At 38.2% G+C, this 12,591-nt stretch overlaps 1 protein-coding gene across 1 annotated transcript; it reads right to left on the reverse strand.

The window, feature by feature from the left end:
- Positions 1–357: 357 nt before the first annotated feature.
- On the reverse strand, positions 358–9,524 carry LOC116782500 (coiled-coil domain-containing protein 70-like). The gene is given in 6 exon segments (XM_032679250.1): positions 358–683; positions 686–762; positions 764–851; positions 854–947; positions 7,503–7,559; positions 9,513–9,524. Coding segments are annotated over 6 exon segments (654 nt in total).
- Between the last annotated feature and the right edge of the window lie 3,067 nt (positions 9,525–12,591).

A 12,591-nucleotide genomic window follows, 5' to 3' on the forward strand; every position in this document is an offset into this window, starting at 1 on the left:
ACCTGTACATGACTATGATGTTCGTTACATCAGAATCTGTTTTCTATGAATATCCTCCAGTATTGTATAGTAAAAAAAAAAAAAAAAAGTATTTCTAAACTTTGAAATACTATAATAAGAAACCTGTTTTCTCTGATATTCAGTGTCTCAATAAAGCAGACATCTACAGGTATGCAATATGTACTGAAGCACTAATTTATTAGGCTTCAGGGATCTGAGGTACCAAGACTCATGTTTCAGCACTTCTGCTAGATTTGTGCACTAACAGCCTGCTTTAATGCCTGGTTTTATCCTCTAGTTGCTGATGATTTTCTGCGATGAAGGCTAGACCACAATATCAATGGCTAACAATGAAAATTACTGTTTTTGTAAACTCTTCACTCTTTCTGTTAAATCTCCCAAAGCATCTGATTCTTTACTTTTATTACTTCTTTCCTTCTCTTGAAGTATCTTGTTCCATTCATGGAGGACTTAGTGCTCTTCTTGGAGAGCTTTCTCCTGACTTCCTACGGCCTTTTTCTCATTTGAAGGGCCATGTTTTTTCACTGAGAGGAAATTTCTCCTCACTGAGGGATTTTTTTCTTCACAAAGAGCTTTCTTCTCTACCTGAATGATTTTGTTGTCCTCTTGAAAAGCTTTAAGCTGGTCCTTGAAGGCTTTGTGTTTCTCCCATAAAGCTAAAGAGCTTTTTCCTTCAACTCAAATGCTCATTCTTATCCTTTGAGAGTCCTAATCTCTTCTCTGAGGGCTTTATTTTTGTTAGAGGGCCTTTTGCTGTTTCTCGAGGTGTTTTGTTTCCTCTGAAGTGTCCCTGTGCTTCTCTTGAAGGATTTTAATCTGTTCCCACTTCCATTCTCCTGATAATAGGCTTTGTTCTCCATATGAAAAGCTTTGTTTTTTTGCTGAAGGTTTTGATTCTCTTCTTGAATGCCCAGATTCTCCTTCCAGTTTGGTTATATTGTGCCATGTGAGAGGAGATGTCGAATGAGGGCGAGATACATTGCCGATTTTCCTTAAAGAATATTTATCTATTGAGTCAAACACTTTGTCACTTATTGGGTCCACTCAGGGGCCATGCTATTTCATATGCAATAGTCATGGAACTAAGGATAGAGGTCAAGTGTCCATGAATAACATATAAGTAAGCAAATACATAAATATAGTACTAAATCTGAAACAAAAATTATGGTAAATCAATACTGATACTTGACAAGCACTGTCTATTTTTACATGTACTGAAGTATATACAGCAAATTAAATTTCACAAGGCTAAATTAATTATACTGAAGAAAAAACGAAAGGTTACTTCCTTTTAGAGTCTAAAAACTTTGGCAATCTTTCTCATTATATAACCCGATTACATAACTGAGATAAGGTGCCATTAAACTCTTTCTATGGTTGTTTATTCCTTATTCTACCCTGCTGGAACAATATTATACTGCTTAGATTGGAGTACAAGTACAGGCGAAGTAGGATTTTTATAAGTTTATTTCAATATAAAGGACAACATTTTAAAATCAGGCGTGTTTTGGATATATGCCTGATGTTTGCTAGGAAACACTAAACAATTAGGTACTATGACACTCAATCATATAATTTATATATACAGCCAAATATAGACACATGTATATAAATATAATGAAGAAATTTCCAGATGTTCAGAGAAGCTATATCTGTGGAGTATGCAGCAGAAAAATTATAATAAATTAAGGAATTCATACAGTAGTTACTGTTGTGTTATCCTTGAATCAGTTTGCCATTTGGCAGATCTGTCAGGTGAGGTCCTCAATGATGTCATTTCAAAAGGCATAGCAGCAGTGACACAGCAATTAATGGCAATGGTGATCAAAAAAGTAGTGTTCATCTGAAGGGAATTATAAGGATTGGTAGGATTATGATTTTCTAGCAAGTCAGTCTTTGTTTTTATCAATACATTTTTCATGTTTCTCCATCTGCCATGTTCATCCAAAACATTGTTGTCCAGCTGGTTAAATGTTTTTTTTTGGTGATTGGTATTGATGGCTGCCATGAAATTTTCTTTCACAGACTTTGAGATTGAGCTTTTACTCCTAGCCACCTCGGCACAAATTTGGAGTAACTATTTGGAGTTATTTCTAAATTATAGTAATTCCATAGATGAAACAATATATGGTCTTTATATCATACAAATTACACTAAGATTATTAGTATTTGGAATTACAAATGTTTGAGTAAATTTAGCAAAGGCACATGAAAAGTGAGAATTAAATAATAAAGGAACATGATGATAGGGTACCTGCAATCTTCATTACCTCCCAAGCAACATTAATTTTTTCCAACTGAAACAAGATTCATGCATTTTATGACAACCACTCTGCTTTGTTTGAAAAAGACAATAAACTACTTCAGATGCATGAACATTTTAGATTAGACCAGTAACTTGTCCAGCCTTTATGAATTTTGTGAGGTAGAGGAATACTGTATTCCAACTAAAGTATAAACCTATTTCCAATATTTGTTATCCGATCAAAGCAACTAATACATGGGGGTTTTTTAATCATACACTGTGTGCTCAGGATATTAAAAAAAGTCCAGTGAGCTTACACTAAGATTTGGCAATTCTGTTTAAATCACTACACACTTCACATCATCCCTTTGTACTGTCTCTCAGCTCTGTTCTGTATGTTAATTAGGTAGGGGACTGAAATATGACATGTAAAATGCTCAGTAATCCCAAGAGATGAATATACACAATTCCCACTGAAAAATTTACAGGATGATCAGCCCTCTGAATCTTTTTCTCCAGGATATGTGATTCCCCTGCCTGCTCATGCAAATTAAATAGGCAGTGCAGATGAGTAATACTGAAACCTATAATATCAAACAAGATCAGTATTTGGGTTCGTGTATCTTTCCCTGTCTTTTTACCTCACTTTAACTCCTCAAGAACAATTTAAATCTTATTTCTTTCATACTTATCACTGATATATGTATGAACATTATAGCTTAGTTTTTATTTTCTTCTACTCCCTTAAAAACATCATAGTGAATAAAAAAAAAATAGTTCACATATATCAGTACCTGTTGCAGTTATTTTCCCGTTAAAATGTAAAGTAACACTGGTTATTTTGACATGTAGGCCACTTTCTTTTATAATTTAGAAGTGTAAGTAGTAGAACAAAGCTGTCAGTTTCAACAAGGGACAAAGAATTTTCCTCCTCAACCTGCATAGAGAAAGAAAGGATAATCTGAGCTTGGAAAAGAACAAATTTTATGAACCCAGTCCAGAGCTCGACTAAAAGCAATGCAGCTATATTTATACCAATAATTATTTAGTTCACTAGGAATTATTAACATTATTTTCCCATTAATGAAATTAAATGAAATATTTATTAAATAATAAAATTACTAAAATAGTAATGTGTCTGAGAGCATTGTCCGAATGCTTCTGGAACTCAGACAGGGTTGGTGGTGTCCCACTTTCCTAGAGAACCTATTCCAGTGCTCAACTACCACTGCGTGAAAAACCTTTTCCTTATACCCAATCTAAATCTCCCCTTTCCACGACTTCTTTCACTGGTCCTGACAATGAAGAGATCTGTACCTGCCCCTCCTCTACTCCTTGTGAGGATGTTGAGGACTTCAACGAGGTCTCCCCTCAGTCTCCTTTTCTCCAGACTGAACAGATCAAGTGACCTCAGCCACTCCTGATATGGCTTCCCCTCACGGCCCTTCGCCATGTTCATTACCCTCTTTTGGACACTCTCTAAGAGCTTAATATCTTTCTTATATTGTAACACCCAAAACTGCACACAATATTCCAGGTGAGGCTGTATCAGTGCAGAGCAGAGAGGGACAATCCCCTCCCTCGACTGGCTGGCAATGCTTTCCCTGATGCCCCCCAGGATATGTTTGACCCTCCTGGCTGCCGGGGCACTGCTGACTCGTATTCAACTTGCCATTGACCAGGACCCCCAGGTTCCTTTTCACAGCACCTCATCTTCTGTATGAATGTCAGGGTTTGCCCCATCTCAGTCGCAGAATCTGGTACTTGCCCTTCTTAAACTTCATTCAGTTGGTGTTTGCTCATCTCTCTAATTTTTTGAGGTCTCTCTGCAGGGCCCTCTGCCCTTGAGGAAGTCATTCACACCACTGTTTACTTATCATAGGATACATGAAATATAGCAGAGTTCTAAGATAACTCAAATAAATAGAAATTAAAAACCATTTTTATAATATTTCAAATATTACATTTTACTATTGTATGTAATTTTTGTAGTCAACTCTATGAGTGGAGGTAATGGGACGATATCATTGCAATGCACACTAGAAATGATTCTTTCAAGGGCACAATGTATACAATACCTAATATAATAGTGAAAATAATGGCCTAGGCAAAACATAATTTCAGTTTACCAGCTCTTAATTCTGGTTGTTCTGATCAGAAAGTAAAAGTTATATTTTTCAAAATAAAGGTTTAGTCTAGAAATTTTACATTACAGTGAAGTGCAACAATCCAGACTTTTTTTATGACACCCACTCTGAGAGTATAACATTACGGTATATATGGCATCTATGAAAGATACAGGAGAAAATTTGAGTTCCTTCTGCAAGCCAAACAAAAACTCATCTATAAACCAGTTTCACTTACAAGCATTTTGAATGTCCTCACTACCCACACTTGTCTCTACTGCTCAGTAGAAATGAGTAGCACAGCAGGCATATTCTTAACCTTTCAGGTGACACTAGCTAACAATTCTGATCAAACTCTGACCTCAAAATAGCTAAGCCCAAGTACATGCAAAGAAAAGCAGCATAGTTCAAAAAATATGCTTCTAAAATAGAAATCACACACGTTTTATAACTTCTATTGCATATGCCAGTTGCTGTTGAATAAACCTAAAAACACAGATTGGAACCTAAAAACCTAAGTGCCATATTTGGCCCATCTGGCACTTTTACTATTCTGACAATTTTATGCTGATGTGGCTTCTTTTTTAGGTCATTCAAACTCATGATTTTCACTCCCAAGTGGATATAGTATTTATGTTGTTGCTTCCAGGAGACTGAAAACCTGGACTAAGACAGATCTTTGTTCTACCTGCTGGAGATTAGCAGAGTACCACAGAGAGCAAAAGCTGATGGTGCTGTACATCTGTGCATTCAACATTCAGTGGCACTAAGCCACTAGTCTCTTTTCTGCATGACCAACTGACTAATTACTTTACTTGGCCTTTTTGAGTCCCTTCAATTAATGCAATGTGCAGTTGCACACAGTAATGGAGTCACCCACACAGAACAGAATCTGGGCCAGAATTAGTCTCTAAGTCCCAGAAGCACCTGTTACAAATACAAAGTGACCAGATGGTCTGGTCTTTGTGGGAAAGTGTCAAGAATTGACTTATCTGTCTTTCTTACTTTTGGTTTAAGGTCATAAACATGATTCTTCTGAAGCAGAAAGCTGATTCACTCTTAGGAAAAAAAAAAAAAAAAAAGAAAAAGAAAAGGAAGAAAAGGAAAAAAGAAAAGAAGAAAGGAAGGAAGGAAAGAGAGAGAAAGAAAAATGAAAGTAAGAAAGAAAGAGAAAGGAAGAAAGAAAGAAAGAAAGAAAGAAAGAAAGAAAGAAAGAAAGAAAGAAAGAAAGAAAGAAAAAGAAAGAAAGAAAGAAAGAAAGAAAGAAAGAAAGAAAGAAAGAAAGAAAGAAAGAAAGAAAGAAAGAAAGAAAGAAAGAAAGAAAGAAAGAGAAAACCTCAAGATAAATGCAAAACCTGCTCCATTTTGTAAATCTTAATCACCCAAAGGAACTTATTGTTATCATGTTCTGGGCAGGAAAATGGGATTAGCCTGCGATTACAATACAACCTTGAATATCATTAGATAGATTTATTTCAACACAACTGCAACCCATAAAAATGTGAAATATTTAGTGACTGCAAATTCCACAGTTTGTAAATTCAATCTTAAATCTCCAATCAACTATTTTACTTTGGTTTTGCTTAGAAACACTAAAAAATACTGTTATTCTTCCACTTTTTTTTTTAATGAATATCAGTTATTTGAGTTTATAGCAGTGAGGAGTGTTCCTGAATGTTAATTCACTTCCTAACACTGCATTGCTTCATTCATGAGTGTTTTTGCTCCACTGGCAATAACCATAGAGTTTGCATTCCATGCCTTCTCAGCTGCATGAGATGAAGGAAGAAATACAGAGTTTTATGTCAGTACCCAAAAGCAGTTAGGATATCTCAAACAATAACCAGAACAATGGCAGTCATGGCTTCCTAATAAGATTATTTTAATGAAACAAAGCATGGACAACATTAACAGCAATATAAGTAGTAACCATCTGGTTTATGCATTGTTGAAAGTATTTTCTACTTCACGTCTCCCTCCCTTCCTGCCTTCCTGCCTTCTGTCCTCTTTCTGCCTTTACATAGCCACTCGCTGTGAGAGTAGTAAGAGAAAGAAAAAGAGCAAGTTGACGTGGGAAGATGGCTGGAGGCAGAAAATAGAAGAAATCAAGAAGTTATATTTACATCCTAACAGAAATTATAATGGTACGGAAATTATAGGGTAAAATGCAGCTGCTACTCCCTGGATGGAATGCAGTTGCCATGTTCCACAATGATTATCCCATACAACAGTAATGACCTGCTAAGGAGGATGGAGAGGAGGGTGGAGCAGTGTGAAGACACTGCAGCTAGGCTCTGTAGAAATCCTTGCAGGGAAGGAAACTCAATGGTACTTTGCAGCTGATAAATCACGTAGCATCTCTCAACCAAGGGAAATAGGAGAAGATGTCCTGCTGAGCCAACAACTTTAACGAAATCTCTGTCCTCAAATGAACTTGATTCATTAAAGCCTAATTGTAATATTAACACACATCTCCATCCCAAAGTTACCACTCCCCACTGGGTATGCACTCCATATTTTTTGACTTTATTTTTTTGTATTTTTAGAAGTGAGGCAAAAGAAATTTGCACCAATCGGGAACAAAAAACGGGGGGAAAGTTAGGGAAGATTCCATCATAACTGCTGGGATCAGCTGACAGGCTGAACCTGTCTTCTCCCTCACGGAGATGCCTCCTGGGTAAGAACCAAACCCTACACGCACTGAATAGTTTATTGGGGATTAAAGTTGGTTTGTATATTGCTTTAAATATGTTTTTGATACTACTACCATCAATCTTCAAACCTTAATCTGTCACAATTTTATATTAATAATGACTGTTATTCCTCAAACTTTTAGTGGTGGCCCTTCCTGGGCACTGGCAGCTGCTGATGTCAGGTAAGACACTCAAATAAAGTGGGAAGACCCACTGAGGGTCTCCATTATGCTGTTGGTGTAGTTCCCTGAAAAGGGCAGTGGAATTGCCCTCCAATCCAGAAGGACTGTTCAGTGACAGATCTCCATAATGGGACACCGACAGACTGGTCGGGTGCAAGGGTCTTGGCTTTCCTGGAACACTGATGTACAAATTAAACACTAAGGGCTGAGGAAATCTCCTCCTACATCCCCACATTAAGGCTCGAGAAAATCTCCCCGTTTCATGCGACAGTTGAGGAAGGGAAAGAGGATGCTATTTCAGTAGAAGGAAAAATTGAATAAAACGCATTTTCTGCCCACCAATTATTTCACTTGTATCACATATTTGTTCTTCTACTTAATACCTGTAAAATTTAAAAGCCCAAAGCCCTGATTGTCTTACCCCTACATATTCACTTAACACAAAAGGAGAAATCACAATTAACGTTTTGAGTTCCAAACTCAAATTTGAACAACAGTAGTAATGAATTCATGCCAGTCACATTGGAATCATGCCTATTTTTATTATTCATAAGCGCTGAAGTAATATTGGTTACTATAAATATGTAGGAGACACCAATATTTTTAATCATAAAGTACAGTAACAGCTATCAGCAATAATTATGGAATTTTGTATAGTTTATGTATTATTTTCCTTGGATTTTTGAGAAGCTTTCATGTGTACTGAACAAAGTTTCTGTATTTTCAATGGCTCAAGAGAGATATGGTACTTGAAATAAATCTGAATGAATTGATTCACATGATGTTTTAAAATTTCATCAGTAACCAATATTTCACTGGATTTTTCGAAGACTCTTTTCGCAGAACTAATATTTGAATTTTAAAATGTGAAAAGAGTATGGCAGAGGCATGAGGAAAGCATACTGTTTATATTACCCAAGGACAAAAAATGCAGTATTTGCTCTTAATTGTAAGTGATCAGAAAGCTAAGCTGCTATTTTTGTAAAACATATGGAAATACAACACAGGGCAATGTTGTTAACACGTCAGAAAGGGTGAGTCATGCTTTGTTATGCTTCATCCTCACTTTATTTACTTAGAAAACAGATGAAATGCTGCATACCCAATGTTCTAAGAAAGAACAGTTGATCCAGTGGGGCATTTACCTGGACATTTTCTTCTAAAAGCATATCTGCTCATTCACCTCGTTGTATCTGGGCAGTCAGATGTGGAGCAGAGCTCAGCTTCAGAGCCACTTATGTAAGTGGGCATCATAAGGGAAAAATGCTGGGCCAGATCCAACAGCCTGACAGAGGTGAGTCTGCTGCAGCTTCCAGGTGCAATCTGTAGCAAAGCTGAGCATCTACTCCCAGTAGGCAAGCGTATATAGAGCACACATGTTCACCAGATATATCACAGATTCATAGAACAATTTGGGTTGGAAGCAACCTTGCAGATTATCAAGTTCCAACCCCTGTGCCATGGACAGGAACACCTTTCACTAGTCCCATCCAACCTGGCCTTGAACACTTCCAGGGATGGGGTATTCACAACTTCTCTGGACAACCTGTTACAGGCTTTACAGCAAAGGAGTTCCTCCTAATATCTAATCTAAACCTACCCTCTTTCAGTTTGAATCCACTCCCCCTTGTCCTGTCACCACATGCTCTTGTAAATAGTCCCTCCGTCTTTCTTGCAGGCTCCCTCTATGTACTGAAAACCCACAATTAAGTCACCCCAAAGCTTTCTTTTTGCTAGGCTGAATATACATACATGCATATATATATATGCATATAAACATAAATATATATGTATATATGACTGAACAGGACAAGACAGACACATTCATCACTCATACAAACACAGTCACCATCAGTAGGCTTATCCATTCCTCTCCTTGGCTGAACAGGATGGTCTGCTAGTGTGAGTGTATATATCTGTGCACACAGGCACAAGGTGGTTCCCTTCAGCAGCTGGGCTCAAATGCAGTCAGCTCAGTAACTGCCCCTAGATTATAGTTTCCTTGGTTGAAGGTATTTGGACATATGTAGGCTGTAGTCCTACTCATGTTTCTAGCACAGACTACCCTTTCTCCCCTCCCCACCTCCTCCCCTGTCCCTTACACACAGACACACACTTGGTCAGGATGTGAGTCAGTCTCCTATCATCTTGCTCTTGGACATGCACCATCCTACCCGTCTCCCAGGCCACTTCACCTACTCACTGTCTAGTCCAGCAGGATGTTTCCTAGTGATCACTCACTCACTTGCATGGCCATTCTCTCTATGGGTGCTGGCTAATACAGGGGCCTTGTGACCCGAGGTCCTGTTCCAGTGGCTGGCAGTTCAGTCTGTTCAGTCCAGCTTCTCCAGTAACGGGTACAAAGGACACATGGACCCTCCAACCTGTGGTCTGACTCCAGCTGATATACCAAGATCCCTATACACACACACACTCCACATCCTCCCAGTCCCTCCCACAGGAAATGGTAAGAAAGGAATTTAGTAACTAAATGAGGCGGATTGTGTTGACAAGGTGCAGACAAGTGTCTCGAACTATTGATACCCAACTGGGCCTTTATACTCCATTATTCATTTATTTGTCCATTTTTGTTCCTCCTCAAATCACCTAAATCCCTCTTTCCTTCCTTTGGTTCCTTCTCAAAACATTCCGTATTGAGTCATGCGCACAGCTGAAACATTCACCCCCACAACCACTATGTGTTCCTATTGCGACTCGCTTTTGAAACCAGGATAACTGAGGTTCTTGTCAGGAATAGATCCCTTGAGGTGGATTAGAGTGAAACGACACTGAATGATCAGTGTTTATATGCATATATATATTATATATATATATATATATACACATATATATATATGTTGCAAGAATTGCAATTTCATCCATCACTGCTTGTGGATCATGCCAATCGTAATAAGCCCAGGTCATACTGGGAGGAGAGGGGTTAGCATTATCTCTTTAATTTTATCAGGAGGGAATAGTCCCCATTTGAGTCACCCTGGGTGGTCATTCCTTTTGAATTGTTCATTAACCCACTGAGGTTAATGTCTTTATGCCCTTTAATCCTCTGAGGATCAGCTTGACTTTCTCCTGGAGAAAACCTTACAACAAGTTCAGGTTGCACCAGAAAATCTTTCAACAGGTTTGATGTATCTAGGTCAACACCGAGAGGAGAAAAATTATCATTATTTAAATCTGTCATTCACCTCCTAGGGGGACAAGGTGCTTCTTCCCACTACCCCGTGGTGGTTAGTCAGACCTCCTCCAGAGAAAACCTTCCAACAAGTCCAGGTCACTGTGGAAAACCCCACAACAGCTTTTGATCACACTGATCACTCCACCACATCCGAGAGGTCCTGTCTATGACACCAATTTAATTAATGACCTGCTTCTGAAGGCAGAGTAACTGAGGTTCTTCTTAATAATATATCCCTTAGGGTGGATTAGAGTGAAATGACACTGAATGACAGGTGTTTATATATTTATATGTATAGCAGGTCTATTTTAGAACAATTTGGTTACAATGGAAAGAGTATGTAGCTGGTTTGGTTATTATCTACATGAAAATATAAAGATATCACTTAAAGAAATACATAAGGAAAAGAAAGAAAGAGAAAGAAGACTAAGAATAGATAGTGGAGAGGAAAAATATCGCTACCCATAGATCCAGTGACAAGACTTGATTGTTGCAATTTTGATGTCCATTGGTCAAAGTGATGGTCACAGTCTTGATCCCCTGGGGTTGGGGGAAGCCCAAGAAAGACAAAGTTTGATATAATATATGTTCAGGTTCAAGTGGGAATGCCCGGGTACCTTCCCTGGAGGAGAGGAGTTTTACACAGTCTGTTGCAACTGTGGGTCGTGCGCAGTCCTCTGGTGGAAGGCCCCATAATGAGTCTGGACATGCTTCAGGGGTCTTTGTTGATTTATGATCCCCTCTAAGACATGACAGCTGTTTGGCCCTGCTTCTGACATCTGTGTAGTTGAGCCAGTTGTGCCTTATCAGAGGAAATTGGTATGACAGAAGCCATCAGGATCTGCTTCTTATTGGCTTTTTTCCATTATCTGGCCAGAAAACATCTTGTTTAAGACATCAGTCACAGGTTATCAGGGATACAATAAGTTGCAGGTTTCAATCAGTTTATCTAAACAAAGGCTGGTTTGTTGTGGTCATCCTCCAGTGGTGAATGTGCATCCCCTTTGTTTTATAGGAATGAGAGGTTTGGCTACCACACACACAAAACTCAGCAAACCACCCAACTGTTTGAGTCATTAACTGTTAACATTTCAGTCTCTACTAGTCCCACAACCTCAGGCAACAACCCACTTCAGTCCAAAAGGAGGTCCAACACGTGAACATGCCATCCAAGGCTCTCCAGAGACAGCCCTGGGACAGGGCCAGACAAGGTGTGCCTTCCTCTATGTACTTAAATCACGTTACTGCTTGCCTTGGTGCCCCTGCATTCTGTGGAGGTGGGGCTTTGATGGGCTGATGACTGCTGCGATGGGCCAGAAAGTGATAAGGGTATAGTATTATTTGGACTCTCACTCCTGCTATTGTCTTTCTGTGCTCTGTTGTGGATGAGGAGGTAATCTCTTAGAACATCACTTAACAGGTATATCTGCTAGCACACACTCAGTCTGCTCAGTAGAGTCTGTTTCTAGAAGCCAGCTTTCCTCATTGAAAAATGTGAACTGACTGAGAGCAACTGTGAGTAATCACAAGTGTGAAAAATATGTATTTTAAAGCCACCAGTTTTTTTGAACCTCTGTGATGCCGCTGGAAACTCCTCTGCATATCATCAGCCATACAATCATTTTAGAGTAAGGAATATTTTAACAATTTAGCTGCACTTTAACATGAATGATTATGCAAAAGAAATCTATTTATCTTCCTAAATAATAACAGTTAATAAATGTATCTTCCTAGCTGTTAACTACAAACTATATATATATAATATAAACATATTTATGTACACATATATGTATGATTATAAATGATAAATTAGGTGGTTTCATGTATTTTTTTTCATCTCACACAGACTGAAATTTATCCCACCGAAATTCTAACATCTAATAACTAAGCACTTAAATCCATATAAGTCTGTATAGACTTTTTTCATAATCACTTAAGAGAAATGCATATTTCCAGAGGGAGATATATCTATTAACATTGGAATCTAAGGGAAATAAATCAGAATCAGTGCTATCATCTAGATGGGCATATTTTTGTTCATTAGTTCAAGCTGACTAGCAAAGCTTAGATATCTGTATTTCAGTTAAATAAGGTAGTTGGAATCCAACATCCTGTAGCAAAGGTAGAAAGC

This window comes from Chiroxiphia lanceolata, chromosome 2 (assembly GCF_009829145.1).
Source record: "Chiroxiphia lanceolata isolate bChiLan1 chromosome 2, bChiLan1.pri, whole genome shotgun sequence".
In the NCBI taxonomy this organism is placed as follows: Eukaryota; Metazoa; Chordata; class Aves; order Passeriformes; family Pipridae; genus Chiroxiphia; species Chiroxiphia lanceolata.